The sequence below is a fragment of the Bos indicus genome, chromosome 11, assembly GCF_029378745.1.
Source record: "Bos indicus isolate NIAB-ARS_2022 breed Sahiwal x Tharparkar chromosome 11, NIAB-ARS_B.indTharparkar_mat_pri_1.0, whole genome shotgun sequence".
Classification (NCBI taxonomy): domain Eukaryota; kingdom Metazoa; phylum Chordata; class Mammalia; order Artiodactyla; family Bovidae; genus Bos; species Bos indicus.
In genome coordinates, this window is record NC_091770.1 from 5926026 (window position 1) to 5943904 (window position 17879).

The 17879-nt window shown below is 41.8% G+C and overlaps 1 protein-coding gene and 1 pseudogene across 6 annotated transcripts in view; both read right to left on the bottom strand.

The window, feature by feature from the left end:
- Positions 1 to 17879, bottom strand: part of TBC1D8 (TBC1 domain family member 8) — a 141296-nt gene that overhangs the window by 342 nt on the left and 123075 nt on the right. For 5 of the 6 annotated variants that reach the window (XM_070798299.1, XM_070798301.1, XM_019969804.2 and 2 more), the window contains 3 exons: positions 4361 to 4450; positions 2174 to 2271; positions 144 to 1096 (listed from right to left, as the gene is read on the bottom strand). In XM_070798299.1, the coding sequence (XP_070654400.1) occupies positions 629 to 1096; positions 2174 to 2271; positions 4361 to 4450 (656 nt within the window). In that variant the 3' untranslated portion in view covers positions 144 to 628. Of the gene's footprint in view, positions 1 to 43; positions 117 to 143; positions 1097 to 2173; positions 2272 to 4360; positions 4451 to 17879 lie in introns of those variants that run through there. The other variant, XM_070798300.1, reaches the window with a different exon arrangement.
- Positions 4457 to 10647, bottom strand: LOC139185713 (ubiquitin carboxyl-terminal hydrolase 15 pseudogene; annotated as a pseudogene).

Consider the following 17879-nt stretch of genomic DNA (forward strand, 5'->3'; position numbering starts at 1 on the left):
CTTTTGAAACCCTATTGATGAGGGTAGTGGGGTTGGAGGCTACCTGGAGTGTATGCTGTGAACATCATCGTGGGGGGCGGGGTGGGTCTCCAGGTATCCAGTCCAAACCTTAGACACTGAATAAGATACAGACACAAACCAAGTCAGTACAAAATTTTGTTTTTTAAAAAAACTTGGAGGCCAACATTGAAAGCGTGGTTTGTACACATTTTTTGGAAGGACACAAAGTGAATACAACCAAATACATTAACATGGTTTCAATTACCAGCATTGAAACAAAATTAGTGCAAAAAAAGCCAAATACAATTGCACAGATAGTGGCTTTCAAATCTTAAAAGTGAACTCTCCCTCCCGTTCAAGTGAAGGATGAGTGCTTGGGCTTCTCTCAACTTGGTTAGTATCAGACATCTCTCTCTTTTTTTAGCTTCCAACTGAGAACAGAACACTAGCTCTAGCACTGACAGTGTCTAAACAAATGCTGGGTGTCGCATCAGTGCCCCCAGCCACAGTGTGTACCCAGCTTGTAAAGCCTCACGGTGAGCTAGACAAACCTGGCTTCCCGGGCTTACCACACCCAGGGACCTGGTCTCTGCTTTGGTATGGAGATGGGTCTCAGCCAACCGCTGTCCTAGGGGCTGCTCAGCTTGAGCTCAGGCTGTGACTGGCGGCTCATTTCACAAGTCTTGAGGCTGTACTGATTGAGCTTGGCGTTTTCAAGTTTGGATTTAATGTCCAGTGGCTTTTCAAAAAAGTTGACTAGTGACTGTTCAGTCAGAAGTGAGGCTAAAATATGTTCAAGGGAGACGGTCCAGTCCCCTTGTGCCTCCTCAGGAAATGCCTGGGACGCCTGAGGACTCTGCCCTGTGTCAGTCTCGGCAAACACCAAGTCCTGCTCAGAAGAGGGGGAAGGAGCCGAGGCCTGCAGCTCCTCCCCGCCTTCCTGGGAGCCGCTCCCAGAGCTGCTGCCGCGCTGCCCCACCTCCCCAATCTGCAGCAGCAGCGTCGTTACTGTGGCGATGGCTTGGTACAGGTCATTCTCTTCCGGGTCTTCGTGGAACATACTGTACAAAGTCTTACAGAACTGAATAAACTCTCTCTGGAAATGTGAGGAGGAAAAAGTCTGAATATAACTAGAATATGTTTTTTGTTTTAAAAATTTACACTTAGTTCTCTGATCAAAACCACACACTACTTGAAGCAGAAAATAATAGCTATTCTTTGTCCTTGAAGACTCACCAAGTCCAGGGGATTTCCACACACCGTGTAGACTTAAGCTGTCTTTACAGCAGCTATTAAAAATGTTATACCCTTCAACCCAGGAAAACAACTTGTGAGAATATATTCAGAAGCTGTGTGTAGAGATGTGTTTTATGAGGGTGCGAAGGCTAGGGTTTTTAGCAGAAAAAAGTTTGGAAACAGCCTAAATATGAGGACTGAAATAATAAAAAATTAGACTTGTTAATCTGGTGGAAATACCAACAGTCATGCCTTGTGTGCTCTCAGGCTACACACACTCCTGCCCAAATTGAGAATCTTTGTCACAGTAGAGGTGGGACTCAGCTTCCGGGTCACTCTAGGAACAGGAAAATGGTTTGAGCTACTAATTTAGCATTTAAGGTTCAAGAGGAATATCCATGATAGCTGAGGTACAACTGACACACTGAAGTTTAACATTACATCCAGAGAGTAGAATGAATGTTTGAAAGCCACTCAGAGTGGGGCAACACTGTTTCATGACCAAGAAGAAAACTGCTAAATCCCACTCCTGGGGTCTGAACTTGAAGCCATATCAGTACACTGTAATATGTAGTCGGTGATTTTCAGGAAACTACACTTTTTATATGAAAAATTCTGTGTCCACAGTCTCCCTAATAGCTTCTACTGCTCCAGGGAATGAATCTGCATCACAACCTGGTAAATGAGTTTGATACAGAAACTGAGGATATGAAATGTGTGCTAGCACCCTGTTCTGAAGAGTGCTGAACATGTGAATAGCTGACTGGATCACAATTTAAATATTTCCTATTTAAATGTCACAATGTTTAAAATGTCTTAAAGATCCTTTGATTATAGCTTAGGAGGTAAGGTGGGAGTCCGGCTTCATTAAAAAGCTTACCACTGAACACATCACTTGCTAAAGTAGTAAATTCTCTGCACAGAATAAAGTCCATACCTGGCTCATTTTGGGCAACTCTTTCTCAGTTTTGTCTTTCTCTTTGGCCAAATCTTTAATCATCTGCTTCAGCTGTTTCTGATAATCAATTGTATCACCTTGAGACAAAGGAAAGAATACAGATTTCAGTCTAAGTAAAAAATATTAAAGAGATACCAAGGAAATATCTCATGCAAAGATTGAGCACAATAAAGGGCAGAAATGGTACAGATCTAACAGGAGCAGAAGATAACTAAGAAGAGGTGGCAAGAATACACAGAAGAACTATACAAAAAAGATTTTTATTACCCAGAGAACCACGATGGTGTGACCACTCACCTAGAGCCAGACATCCTGAGATTCGAACTCAAGTGGGCCTTAGGAAGCATCACTACGAACAAAGCTAGTGGAGGGGATGGAATTCCAGTTGAGCTATTTCAGATCCTAAAAGATGATGCTGTGAAAGTGCTGCACTCAATATGTCAGCAAATTTGGAAAACTTAGTAGTGGCCACAGGACTAGAAAAGGTCAGTTTTCATCCCAATCCCAAAGGCAATGCCAAAGAATGCTCAAACTATTGCACAATTGCATCCATCTCACATGATACCTAAGTAATGCTCAAAATTCTCCATGCCAGGCTTCAACTGTACATTAACTGTGAACTTCCAGATGTTCAAGCTGGATTTAGAAAAGGGAGAACCAGAGATCAAATTGCCAACATCAGTTGGATCATTGAAAATGCAAGAGTTCCAGAAAAACATCTACTTTTGCTTTATTGACTACATCAAAGCCTTTCACTGAATCACAACACGGAAAACTCATAGAGATGGGAATATCAGATCACCTGACCTGCCTCCTGAGAAATATGTATACAGGTCAAGAAGCAGCAGTTAACTGGACATGGAACAACACATTGGTTCCAAATTCGGAAAGGAGTATGTCAAGGCTGTATGTTGTCACCCTGCTTTATTTAATTTATATGCAGAGTACATCATGTGAAATGCCAGGCTGGATGAAGCACAAGCTAGAATGAAGATTGCTGGGAGAAATACCAATAACCTCAGATATGCAAATGACACCACCCTAAAGGCAGAAAGCAAAGAAGAACTAAAGTCCTCTTGATGAAAGTGAAAGAGGAGAGTGAAAAAGCTGGCTTAAAACTCAACATTCAAAAAATTAAGATCATGGCATCTGGTCCCATCACTTCTTGGCAAATAGATGGGGAAACAATGGAAACAGTGAGAGACTATTTTCTTGGGCTCCAAAATCACTGCAGATGGTGACTGCAGCCATGAAATTAAAAGATACTTGCTCCTTGGAAGAAAAGCTATGACTAACCTAGACAGCATATTCAAAAGCAGAGACATTATTTTGCTAACAAAGGTCTGTCTAGTCAAAGAAACGGTTTTTCCAGTGGTCATGTATGGATGTGAGAGTTGGGACTGTAAAGAAAGCTGAGCGCCTTAGAATTGCTGCTTTTGAACTGTGGTGTTGGAGAAGACTCTTGAGAGTGTCTTGGACTGCAAGGAGAGGCAACCAGTCAATCCTAAAGGAAATCAGTCCTCAATATTCACTGGAAGGACATGCTGAAGCTGAAACTCCAATACTTTAGCCACTCATTGGAAAAGACCCTGATGCTGGGAAAGACTGAAGGTGGGAGGAGAAAGGAACGAAAGGATGAGATGGTTGGATGGCATCACCAACACAATGGATATGAGTTTGAGTAAGCTCTGGGAGTTGATGATGGACAGGGAGGCCTGGTGTGCTGCAGTCCATGGGGTCGCAGAGAGACGCGACTGAGTGACTGAACTGAATTGAAGTAAATTCCATGGAAACAAAAAGAAAATGGAAAGGAGTGGTGAAGGGATGAGGGACTCCACTAAGCAAATACCACATACAAACTGAAAAGCAGAGATCAATCTTGTACAAAGGTCTTGCACAAAAAGTGGCCACAAACAGATGATGACAGCTGAGTGACCTCTTGTTATAGGACAACCCCTGCAATATTAAAGGAATAAACATGGGAGGATTGAGGGCAGTCACCCAGTACACTGCACCTTGCAAGGTTTTGGCCTCTGAAGCAGTGGTCTCAGTATCTGCTCCTAGGAGGGAGAGGAAGAGACGCTCTGCTTCCAAGAAGAGCTGTGAAATCCATTCTGAAAGACTGCAGTGGTGTGCCTGGTCAGAAGAACGAAAAGAGGTACGTACCATTGGACTTGCCGAAAACCAGGGGTCTTGATGTCGACAACAGAGGGTTCTTCAGTGGTGACTGGCTGTCTCGGTCATTTTCAGTAAGTGCTTTTTAAAAATAAGAATTTTTAAAAACTGGAAAAATTATTGTCTTAAGCAAAACTAACAGTAATTTAGCTTTTTAGGCAAGAAAACTAAAGGCTAAGCTAGAAGCCCCCAGTCTGAGGGCTGCAGGGTCCTCCCTGGTCTGAGCCCTGTGTACACCAAGAAGTCAAAAGCATCTGATACACTCATGTCTTTCCCCTGATGTCTGTAGGTCCTGCAGTGACACAAATTCATAAGACACTGCCAATACTGACCTAGAAAAATGTCCATGTGGTTAAAAATTGATTTTTTCAAATTATAAGTATGTATATACATACACACATAAATTCTAGAAGTACGTAACACCTCTGGATGATGTAATTTTTTTTCAGTAATTAGCACATCATGGTATACTTAAATAACTTCTAGCTAAAACTGAAAAAAGCTTTCCTGAATTCAAAGCCTGTTATGAGTTTTCTGGAAATACACAAAACTACAATTATATCAGAACTCTAATACACTGCTGGTGTGAATATGAAATGGCATAACCATTTTGGAAAACAGTTTGGCAGTTACCAAAAATTAAGTCATTAAGTTGCCATTTTTACCAAGTCCACTCCTAGGTATATATCAAAAGGAAATGACAGCATTCCCACTCAGAACCTGTACACAAATGTTCACGGCAGTGTTTGTTCCAGAGAGCCAAAAAGTACAGATTGTTCACCAACTGAGCCATCAGGGAAGCCCCAAACAAACCCAACCAAGTATTCATCAATTGAAATGAACAAATTACGGCAGACCCGGCAGAGTAGCAATTCAGCTGCTGAAAGGAGGAAGCACTGATGTCACGACGTGGGTGAGCCCTGAAGACATACTAACTGAAAGCAGGCAGACACGGGGTGCATGCAGTGTGACTCCATTTACAGGAGAAGCCCAGAACAGATGTATCTGGAAGCAGGGGGCAAACGTGCGGACTGGGGACAGTAAATAAGGGTGCAGGCTCTTTGGGGGGGGGATAAAAATATTCTAAAATTGTGATGATGGTTTGTAATGGGTATACTAAAAATCAGACACTATACACATCCAGTGAGTCAATTCTATGGTATGTGGATTATAAACCAATAAAGCTGTTACCAAACAAATTGTAAAAGGGACTGCAAATGAAGGGTCCTCGTTTTTTAAATGTTGAAACTTCAAAACAGCCAATCACTGAGAATAAATAAAAGGCAAAATTCTGTTGTGATCCAACAAATAGCCACAAGATGGCACCACAGCCTTGATAAGCTACCCTCCTTCCTGCTTGCGAAGTAAGTTTCTGGGGTTCGAAAGGTGGAGGATGCTTGGGGTTGTCGTCTTTTCCACTGGTCTTTATTCACCGTCACCGCCACTCCCCACCCCCAAAGTTATTGAGTCATTTCTTTTTTCCAACTTTGCCCAAAACATATTCTACGCAGTGACACATGTGAGAATCCACTCACGCTGAAAGTGAAAGTCACTCAGTCCTGTCTAACTCTTTGTGACCCCCTATACAGTCCATGGAATTCTCTAGGCCAGAATACTGGATTGGGTAGCCTTTCCCTTCTCCAGGGGATCTTCCCAACCCAGGGATTGAACCCAGCTCTCCTGCACTGCAGGCGGATTCTTTACCAGCTGAGCCACAAGGGAAGCCCAAGAATACTGGAGTGGGTAGCCTATCCCTTCTCCAGCAGATCTTCCCAACCTGGGAATCAAACTGGGGTCTCCTGCATTGCAGGCAGATTCTTGACCAACTAGCTATCAAGGAAGCCCACTCACACTGAATAGGAGGAAAATTACAAACACTGGATAGTACTTGAGGCAGTCACCATAGAAACTGCTTCCTAGGTAACAGCCACTGGGATGTCAAGCATATACTAGATTCCTACCCTAAAAGAGCTCAGCATATCAGACAGGAGAAACGTGTACAAAAGTCACTCTAGGAGGATGCTCTCAAAAGAACTAATACACACACACAGGAGCACAGAGAGGAGGTAGGTCAAGCATCAACAGTGACAGGGAGCCAGAAAAGGCCAGCCAACCTCAGAGCAGTGCTCGACAACCTCTCTCCCCTCCATCCCAGCATTAAGCACCTGGACCTGGACTGGACCCCAGGGCACAGTGGAGGAGGCTGGGAGCTCACTGGAAAACGCTCATCCTGTTATCTACTCTTTCAGAAATGTAAGCTACAGTGCATTAGGAAAAACAGTCCACAGAGTCTATACAATCCTCAAATGTTCTTTCAACCTTTTAAAATGAAATTATGAACTATCAGTGTAATCTTGTTCTGACATTCCAGTATACCTGTAAATCACAGTTGAGCACTATACATGGATTAAGAGACAACCCTATTAATGCTTTTTCACTGTGTCTCACTTCACATTCTGCACAAATTAAAAGTTGGATGAAGGATTTGCATTCGGTTATCTGAAACTCCTGATCTCAGATGTCTGTGTGACGGGTGGATAAGCGCACGGCTTCGACAGACACCCGCACAGACGTCTCCCTGTGGCTGCAGGGACTATCATTAGTCGGGGCACACGTCCATTCCCTGAAACGCTGTCAGCACCACTGCTATCTCATCACTTTCTGAATGGGATGCTTGGGGAAAAACACCAGTTCCACTGAAAGCTGCTTATCTCTGGCAGAAGAGGACACAGACTGCTTTCAACACTGTTTGGCCTTCAGATGCACTTTACACTACAGTCATCAAAGTAATACCATTTTCCAAATGAGCTTATGGTTGCTGGTGCGGAGGGATAATGAGTTTGGGATGGACATGTACACACTGCTATATTTAAAATAGACAGCCAACAAGGGCCTACAATGTCATGTGGCAGCCTGGATGGGAAAGGAGTCTGGGGGAGAGTGGACACATGTATATGTATGGCTGAGTCCCTTTGCTGTCCACCTGAAACTATCACAACAGTGTGCTCGGCTCCGCTCCAATACAAAGGACACACCCATCTGAGTGCAGAGTTCCAAAGCACAGCACGGAGAGATAAGAAAGCCCAAGTGAACAATGCAAAGAATACAAAACAGCAATAGAACGGGAAAAACTAGAGATCTCTTCAAGAAAATTAGCGATACCAAGGGAACATTTCATGCAAAATGGGCACAATAAAGGACAGAAATGGCAAGGACCTAAAAGAAGAAAAAGAAAAGATTAAGAAGAGGTGGCAAGAATACACAGAAGGACTGTCAGAAAAGGTCTTAATGACCCAGATAACCACGATGGTGTGGTCACTCACCTAGAGCCAGATATCCTGGAGTAGGAAGTCAAGTGGGCCTTAGGAAGCATCAGTATGAACAAAGCTAGTGGAGGAGATGGAATTCCTGAGCTATTTGAAATAGCTATTTCAAATCCTAAAAGGTGATGCTGTGAAAGTGCTGCACTCAATATGCCAGCAAATTTGGAAAACTTAGTAGTGGCCATAGGACTAGAAAAGGTAAGTTTTCATTCCAATCCCAAAGAAGGGCACTGCCAAACATTATGTTCAAACTACTGCATAATTGAACACATCTCACACCCTAGTAAAGTCAATGCTCAAAATTCTAAAAGTGAGGCTTCAACTGTACGTGAACTGAGAACTTCCACATGTAAAAGCTGGATTTAGAAAAGGCAGAGGAACCAGAGGTCAAATTGCCAACATCTATTACATCATAGAAAAAGTAACAGAATTCCAGAAAAACATCTATTTCTGCCTCATTGACTACACTAAAGTCTTTGACTGTGTAGATCACAACAAACTGGAAAATTCTTAGATGGGAATACCAGACCGTGTTACCTGCCTCCTGAGAAGCCTGTATGCAGGCAAGAAGCAACAGTTAGACCCAGACAGGAACAACAGACTGATTCAAAATTGGAGAAGGAATATGTCAAGGCTGTCTATTATCAACTTGTTTATTTAACTTATATACAGAGTACATCATGCGAAATGCCAGGCTGGATGAAGCACAAGCTGGAATCAAGATTGCTGGGGAAGAAATATCAATAACCACAGATATGCAGATGACTCTAATGGCAGAAAGAGAAGAGGAACTAAAGAGTCTCTTGATGAAGGTGAAAGAGGAGAGTGAAAAAGCTGGCTTAAAACTCAACATTCAAAAAACTAAGATCATGGCATCCAGTCCCATCACTTCATGGCAAATAGATGGGGAAACAATGGAAACAGTGAGAGACTTTATTTTCTTGGTCTCCAAAATCACTGTGGAGGGTGACTGCAGCCATGACATTAAATGACACTTACTCCTTGGAAGGTAAGCTATGACAAACCTAGACAGTGTATTAAAAGGCAGAGACATCATTTGCTGACAAAGGTCTGTGTAGTCAAAACTAGTTTTTCCATTGGTCATGTATGGATGTGAGAGTTGGACCATAAAGAATGCTGAGGGCCAGAGAATTAATGTTTTGAACTGTGGTACTAGAGAAGACTCTTGAGAGTCCCTCAGATAGCAAGGAGATCAAACCAGTCAACCCTAAAGGAAATCAACCCTGAATATTCACTGACTGATGCTGAAGCTCCAATACTTTGACCATCTGACGCAAAGAGCTGACTCATTGAAAAGACGCTGATGGTGGGAAAGACTGAGGGCAGGAGGAAAAGGGGGCAACAGAGGATGAGATGCTTGGATGGCATCACCGACTCAACGGACATGAGTTTCAGGAAACTGTAGGAGATAGTGAAGGACAGGGAAGCCTGGCGTGCTGCAGTCCATGGGGTCGCAAAGAGTTGGACACAACCGAGCAACTGAACAACAACAACCAATACAAAATAAAATGTTAAATAATAATACCATTTTCCATCATATTTTCTTCTTGAAAAAGCCAAACAGTAGCCCCCTCTACCTCTCCATGGTGGCTGGAAACAGCAATCAACTTCTAACAGCACAGACTTGCATTTGGATCAATTAGGAATTCCAGTATACCCAAGTCATCAGTAGGATAGGAAGATCAACCAAACTCTCCAACTTGTGTCCCAGATATATAATCCAGAAAACCTCCTGAGCTGTGATGCATACTGAACACTCACTGGGACCACAAATCCAATCTTAGTGGCTCCTTGACAGTTTGCATAATATCAGGGGTCTTAAGCAACTAGCTTTTCTCTTTTAGAAAGTTCAGTGGAGGAGCTTCCCTGGTGGCTCAGTGGTAAAGAGTCTGCCTGCCAATGCAGGAGACACGAGCTGTATCCCTGATCTGGGAAAATCCCAAGTGCTGAGGAGCAACTGAGCCTGTGAGCCACAACTACTGAGCCTGTGCTCTAGAGCCCGAGAGCTGGAACTAGTGAAGCCCGAGTGCCCCACACCCTGTGCTCCGCAACAAGAGAAGCCACTGAGATGGAAGCCAGTACACTGCAGTACAGAGTAGCCCCTGCTTACCACAACCAGAGAAAGCCCAAGCAAAACCAATGAAGACTCAGCACAGCCAGTAATAAATAATAAATAAAATTATAAGAAGTTCAATGTAATCTTTTAATTTCATAAAATGTTCCTTAGGAGGTTTTTATTCTATACTATTCATATTTTTCAAAACCCTCAAGTGATATTTTCAACTCAGGATCCCAATCCAAAGATCAGACTTACATCTAGCCTCAGCTGTCTGTCACCAAACTGAATGAGCCTGGTATCATTTCTGATGCAGCTGGCATCAGTACTGCCCAAGTTATCAGATGTAAACTATCACTTCTGGGTCCTGTGAGAAGTTGACCTTTGCAAGTTTCCATAGTACAGCATCCATTTTCAGACTCTGAGTCTTCAGACTGACTGTCTCCAGTCTCCGGGGGAGGTTCTTGATCTTTCATGACTATAGTCATCATTTAGTTCACATATTTCCATGTTAACTGATAAGCCTTCTTCGTGTATGCCAAATGGGTCATGCCCATTAATAATCTGGTCCTTAGAGTGGTGTAACGATCCTTCAGTCCCTTGGGTTCCAACAGGTATTCGCACATATCAGCGCAGTCTCAAGGGCAGGAGATTATAGATTTTATCTTCAGTATTGTTTCTTAGTATAACCAGAAGAAAAGGCTGACCAAAAAGTGAAGAACCAATATGGTGGACGTGACCTGGGTGCCACAACTTTTTTTCTTAGACAAAGAGTAGTTGTCACATGCCGTGTGTCTTGATAGTAATTTCAAACACATGATTTCCCGTTCCATACTACTACTAAGGTTGTCATCTTCAGTGAATATTCCACAAAATCTATGGTTTTATATGAGTAGTCGTTGTCGTCGTTCAGGCACTAAAGTCTCTTTGTGATCCTGTGGACAGTAGCCCCCAGGCTTCTCCGTGGGATTTTTCAGGCAAGAATACTGGAGTAGGTTGCCATTTCCTTCAGGGAATCATCCTGACCCAGAGATCGAACCCCAGTCTCCTGTATCTCCTGCACTGGCAGGTGGATTCTTTACCACTGACCTACTCAATATATATGGGAAGCCCATATATATTCATATCAGTACTTCTGGGTCTTATCTGCAGGTACTCTGGACAAAGCAGACAATGTCATGCAAAGATTTAGTGTATTTCAGTGTTGGTGGTAGAGCAGTGAGCATGGCCACCTTGCAAGATCTAGTATATTTTCAGTTGTACTGCACAGACTTCGAAAGTGGAGCCATTCTGTCAATGGACTTGAACTTCCAAGGTGCACTCTTTAATCAAGGGCAATGGTACAAAATACATTTTGCCAAGTAACAAAATGAGTCAAGTGGTCCTGAAATCTTAGTGTGCTCAGGACTTTTAGTATTAGTTTTCATACTGATATTATACTGAAATGTCTCCATGCGATTCCTGATTAGGATTTTTAAATAATAACCTCTTCAAATGGACTGTCACCATCACTGAGAAACTATTTGGACAAGAAGGTAGAAGCAAATGGCATATTGCTGTACTTGATAGAAACTGCTTTCTTGCCAGTACTGAGAATTTGAATGGCTCAGATGTTTCTGTTTTACTTCAAGCATATGATGATTCTCCCTTACTAACAAATCTGAGTTTTTTTGATAATATGACTGAATTTTGGTTTCCTGTTTTTAGTATTTATTTGGCTACACTGGGTCCTAGGTGCAATATGCAGGATCTTTGCTCTTAGTTGCAACACACAGAATCTAGTTCCTTGATCAGGGAAGTCCCATTATATGAGTGAATTTTCAATCCAGCCAACATTTTTTCATATCATGTATTTAAAAATTTATACAGATACTGATATAAACTCATTTATATAGATATTGCTGTTTTAGTCTATAATTATGCTTGAGGATTCAAATTATAATACTGATGAAACATCATTAATGAAGCATTTATAACCTCATATTTTTCTAAGATGAATTTCTGCTTTGAATCCATACTTTGTCAGTGCACATTCATGTTTTCATGTGATCTTCCAATTCTCAATGAAGTTCACTCAGGTCTTCAACATTTTAAGTCCTTTTTAAAATAACTACCTTTGAGACTTCCCTGGCAGTCCAGTGGTTAGGACTCTGTGCTTCCACTGCAGAGGGGAACAGATTTGATCCTCAGTCAGGGAACTAAGATCTGGCACTATGTGCAACGCAGCAAAATAAAACTATCTTTAATAAACAGTAAATTGGAATCATTTATAACATTTTTCTTTTTAACTTAACTTTTAAAAGACACTTATTTTTGGCTGTGCTGGGTCCTCGCTGCTGCACAGGCTTTTCTCTAGTTGTGGCGAGTTACTCTGCCACACGGGCTTCTCATTGTGGTAGCTTCTCTTGTTGCAGAGCACAGACTCCAGGTGCATGGGCTTCAGTAGCTGTGGTGTATGGGATCAGTATTCACAGTTCCCGGGCTCTAGAGCATGGGCTCAATAGTTGTGGCACAGAGGCTTAGTTATTCTGAGGCATGTAGGATCTTCCTGGAATGGGGATCAAACCCATGTCTCCTGCATTGGCAGGAGGATTCTTTACCACTGAGCCACCTAACTCAACTCCTGAAAAAACTCTTCTTTTGAACAGCAGATGCACTCTTGCATGTAAACAACCTCAGGAAGAAATCTCTACTTCTTCACCTAAAGCTGAATACAAAGACTGAAGCAGCTCCAATTTTACTTGAGTCATCATTTTGAAAGCATCACTTCACATGGATCCAGAGCAGCAGGGACACCTCTGGGAGCTGCTCTGCAAGTCTGACAATGTATTCCCTGCATCCTGGAGTTCCCAGGAGGAACAGAGCCCATGCTGTCAGCTCCACTCTCAGCAGGCTCTCTTACAGGAAGCCTCCAATGCCTCATTCATTTGTCTTCATTTACCAATTCCAATACATCATTCTCAGTAGCTGGTTTTGATGCTTCTTCCTAATGGATCTAATGTTCTTCCAGGAAGTTGTCTTCTGGAAGTCCAATTAGTGCAACTAGCTGAGTAAAATGACCAATACCTACATATCGATCAATTTTTTTGCAATGAAAACTCCAGGTTTAGTCATCTTCTAGAATACTGTTCATCCCTGTATCACCTGATGTGGTATCAGATCATCTGGAATATTTCTCTTCCGTCTGTTAAACAATGTTGTTATGTACAGTGGAACCCCTATAAGACTATGAGCTGATTTTTCAGCAGAAACTGCAGGCCAGAGGGAGTGGCACAATGCTTTCCAAGTGCTAAAAGGAAAAAACTTCCAATCACGAGTATTCCACCCAGCAAGGTTGTTATTCAGAACTGAAGGGGAGATAGACCATTTCCAAACAACAGATAAAGGCCTCTACCACCACTGAACCAGCCTTATAAGAAAGGTTAAATGGACTTCTTTAAGCTAGAAAGAAAAAGTCCTAACTAGCAACAAGAAAATATAACAGAGTCAAAATCTCACTGATAAAGGCAATATAGAGATTGCTCAACCACCTACAAAGTTAGTGAAATGGTTAAAAGAAAAAAGCAGTACAATTAAGTAAAGCATAACAGGCCAAAGGATATAAAAAAATAAAATATGTAAAACTTCACATCTGAAGTAAAATGTAGGAAGAGGGAGTAAAAATACATAATTCTTAGAATACATGTAAACTTAAGTTGCTATCAAAACTGATTGGTATAGATCTATATATAGATATCTTTATCTATATCTGTATCTATAGGCTGTCATAATGAAACTTGTGATAACCACATGGCAAAAACCTACACAAAAGATGAGAAAGATATCTAAATGTAACACCACAGGTCATCAAACCACAAGGGAAGAGAGAAAAAAGGAAAAGAGAGGAACTACAACAAGCAATTAACAAGACAGCAATAAGTACATGTCTATCAGTAATTACTTTAAATGTAAACAGACTAAATTCTCCAATAAAAAAAGACTGACTGAATGGATGAAAAAACAGGACTCATCCATATGCTGCCTACAGAAGGCCCACTCAGATAGTAGGCCGCAAGCTGAAAGTGAGGGGATGGAAAAGACAGTCCCTGCAAATGAACACAGAAAGAAAGCTGGGGTGGCTATGCTTATATTACACTATGCTATGCTATGCTAAGTCACTTCAGTCGTGTCCGACTCTGTGTGACCCCATAGACAGCAGCCCACCAGGCTCCCCCGTCCCTGGGATTCTCCAGGCAAGAACACTGGAGTGGGTTGCCATTTCCTTCTCCGATGCGTGAAAGTGAAAAGTGAAAAGTGAAAGTGAAGTCGCTCAGTCGTGTCCGACTCTAGCGACCCCATGGACTGCAGCCTACCAGGCTCCTCCGTCCATGGGATTTTCCAGGCAAGAGTACTGGAGTGGGGTGCCATTGCCTTCTCCGTTATATTACACTAGACAGACTGAAACAAAAGCTAGAAAGGGGTCAATCCGACAAGGAGATATAACGTGTAAGTACTGATGCACCCAGGAGAGGCACACCTAAATAAATAAGGCCAATATTAACAGACCTAAAGGGAGAAGCTGACAGCAATACAGCACTAGTTGGGGACTTTAAGACCTCACTTACATTAATGGATAGAACATCGAGACAGAAAATCAATAATGAAGCATCAGCCTTAAACCACACACATATACAACACATTCTATCCCAAAGTAGCAGAATACATATTCTCAAGTGCACAAGGAACATTCTCCAAGAAAACAAGTTTCAATACATTTAAGATGACTGAAATCATATCAAGCATTTTTTTCCAACCCCATTAGTATGAAACTAGAAATCAATTACCAAACAAACAAACTGGAAAAACCACAAATTATGTCGAGGTTAAACAACCAGTAGGTCAAAAAAGATATCAAGGAGAAAATTTTAAAACTACCTTGAGACAAATGAAAATGGAAATATAACATTTCAAATTCTACAAGATACAGCAAAATCAGTTCTAATGGAAATAGCAATAAATGAAATAGAGATTAAAAAGACACTAGAAAAAGTCAATAAAACTAAGACCTGTTTCTTTGAAAAGATCAACAAAATTGACAAACCTTTACCTAGTCTTACCAAGAAAAAGAGAGCTCAAAGTCAGAAATGAAAGAGAAGTTACAACTGATATTACAGACAAAAGATCGTGAGAAACTCATGAACAATTATACAACAAAATGAATAACCTAGAGGAAAAGGGTAAATTCTTAGAAACATACAGTCTTCCAAAACTGAATCATGAACAAACAGGAAATCTCAACAGATCAATAGTACATGATGTATGGCAAAAACCATCACAATATTGTAAAGAAATTATCCTCCATTAAAATGAATTAATTTAAAAAGAAAAGAATATTGAGCCAGCAATTGTTGCTGAAGCTGAAGCTCCAATACTTTGGCCACCCACTGGGAAGAGCCAACTCATTGGAAAAGACCCTGATGCTGGGAAAGATTGAGGGCAGGAGAAGGGGGTGACAGAGGATTAAATGGTTGGATGGCACCACTGACTCAATGGACATGAGTTTGAGCAAACTCCAGGAGATAATGAAGGACAGGGAAGCCTGGCACGCTACAGTCCATGGGGTCACAAATAATCAGACACGACTGAGTGACTCAACAACAACAAACAAAACCCCAGGACCAGATGGTTTCACTAGTGAATTCTACCAACATTCAAGATTTAATACCTAAACTTCTCAAACTCAAAAAAAACTGGAGAGAGAATGCTTCAAAAGTCATTTTAAAAGGCCTGAATTACCCCCATATCAAATCCAAACAAGGATACCATAAAGAAAAAATTATAGGCCCATATCCCTGATGAAAATAGATGTAAAAACCCCAAAGTATGAGCATATCTAATTCAAACATATATTAAAAGAATTATATACCATGATCAAGTGGGATTTATTACAGGAATGTAAGGATGTATCAACATCCATAAATCAACATCAACAAAAATCAAGGATAAAAATTGTATGATTGTCTCAGTTCAGTTCAGTTCAGTTGCTCAGTCGTGTCCAACTCTTTGCAACCCCATGAATTGCAGCACGCCAGGCCTGCCTGTCCATTACCAACTCCCGGAGTTCACCCAAACTCATGTCCATCGAGTCGGTGATGCCATCCGGCCATCTCATCCTCTGTTGTCCCCTTCTCCTCCTGCCCCCCAATCCCTCCCAGCATCAGGGTCTTTTCCAATGAGTCAACTCTTCACATGAGGTGGCCAAAGTACTGGAGTTTCAGCTTTAGCATCAGTCCTTCCAATGAACACCCAGGACTGATCTCCTTTAGAATGGACTGGTTGGATCTCCTTGCAGTCCAAGGGACTCTCAAGAGTCTTCTCCAACACCACAGTTCAAAAGCATCAATTCTTCGGCGCTCGGCTTTCTTCACAGTCCAACTCTCACGTCCATACATGAACACTGGAAAAACCATAGCCTTGACTAGATGGACCTTTGTTGGCAAAGTAATGTCTCTGCTTTTGAATATGCTATCTAAGTTGGTCATAACTTTCCTTCCAAGGAGTAAGCATCTTTTAATTTCATGGCTGCAGTCACCATCTGCAGTGATTTGGGAGCCCCCCAAAATGAAGTCTGACACTGTTTCCACTGTTTCCCCATCTATTTGCCTTGAAATGATGGGACCAGATGCCATGATCTTCGTTTTCTGAATGTTGAACTTTAAGCCAACTTTTTCACTCTCCTCTTTCACTTTCATCAAGAGGCTCTTTAGTTCTTCATTTTCTGCCATAAGGGTGGTGTCATCTGCATATCTGAGGTTATTGATATTTCTCCCGGCAATCTTGATTCCAGCTTGTGCTTCTTCCAGCACAGCGTTTCTCATGATGTACTCTGCATATAAATTAAATAAGCAGGGTGACAATATACAGCCTTGACGTACTCCTTTTCCTTTTGGAACCAGTCTGCTGTTCCATGTCCAGTTCTAACTGTTGCTTCCTGACCTGCATACAGGTTTCTCAAGAGGCAGGTCAGGTGGTCTGGTATTCCCATCTCTTTCAGAATTTTCCACAGGTTTTTGTGATCCACACAGTCAAAGGCTTTGGCATAATCAATAAAGCAGAAATAGATGTTTTTCTGGAATTCTCTTCCTTTTTCAATGACCCAACAGATGTTGGCAATTTGATCTCTGGTTCCTCTGCCTTTTCTAAAACCAGCTTGAACATCTAGAAGTTCACGGTTCACGTATTGCTGAAGGCTGGCTTGGAGAATTTTGATTGTCTCAACAGATGCAGAAAAAGCACGACAAAATTTAGTATACATTTATGATAAAAATTCTTAAAGTGGTTATTTAGGAAATGTTCAGTTCAATTGCTCAGCCATGTCCGACTCTTTGCAACCCCATGGACTACAACATGCCAGGCTTCCCTGTCCATCACCAACTCCCGGAGCTTACTCAAACTCATGTCTATTGAGTTGGTGATGCCATCCAACCATCTCATCCTCTGTCATCCCTTTCTCCTCCCACCTTCAGCATCAGAGTCTTTTCCAATGAGTCAGCTCTTCGCATCAGGTGGCCAGAGTACTGGAGTTTCAGCTTCAGCATCAGTCCTTCCAGTGAATATTCAGGACTGATTTCCTTTAGGATGGACTGGTTTGATCTCCTTGCTGTCCAAGGGACTCTCAAGAGTCTTCTCCAACACCACAGTTCAAAAGCATCAACTCTTCAGTGCTCAGCTTTCTTTATAGTCCAACTCTCACATCCATACATGACCACCGGAAAAACCAAAGCTTTGACTAGACGGACCTTTGTTGGCAAAGTAATGCCTCTGCTTTTTAATATGCTGTCTAGGTTGGTCATAACTTTTCTTCCAAGAAGCAAGCGTCTTAATTTCATGGCTGCAGTCACCATCTGCAGTGATTTTGGTAATGCAACTCAATGTAATAAAGGCCATATGACAAATACAGCTAACATCATACTCAATGGTGAAAAGCTAAAAGCCATTTCCTCTAAGATCAGGAATAAAACAAGGATGCCTACTTTTGCCCACTTTTATTCAACACACTACTGGAAGTGTTTGCCAGACAACTAGGCAGGAACAGGAAATGAAAGGCATCCATGTTGGGAAGGAAGAAGTA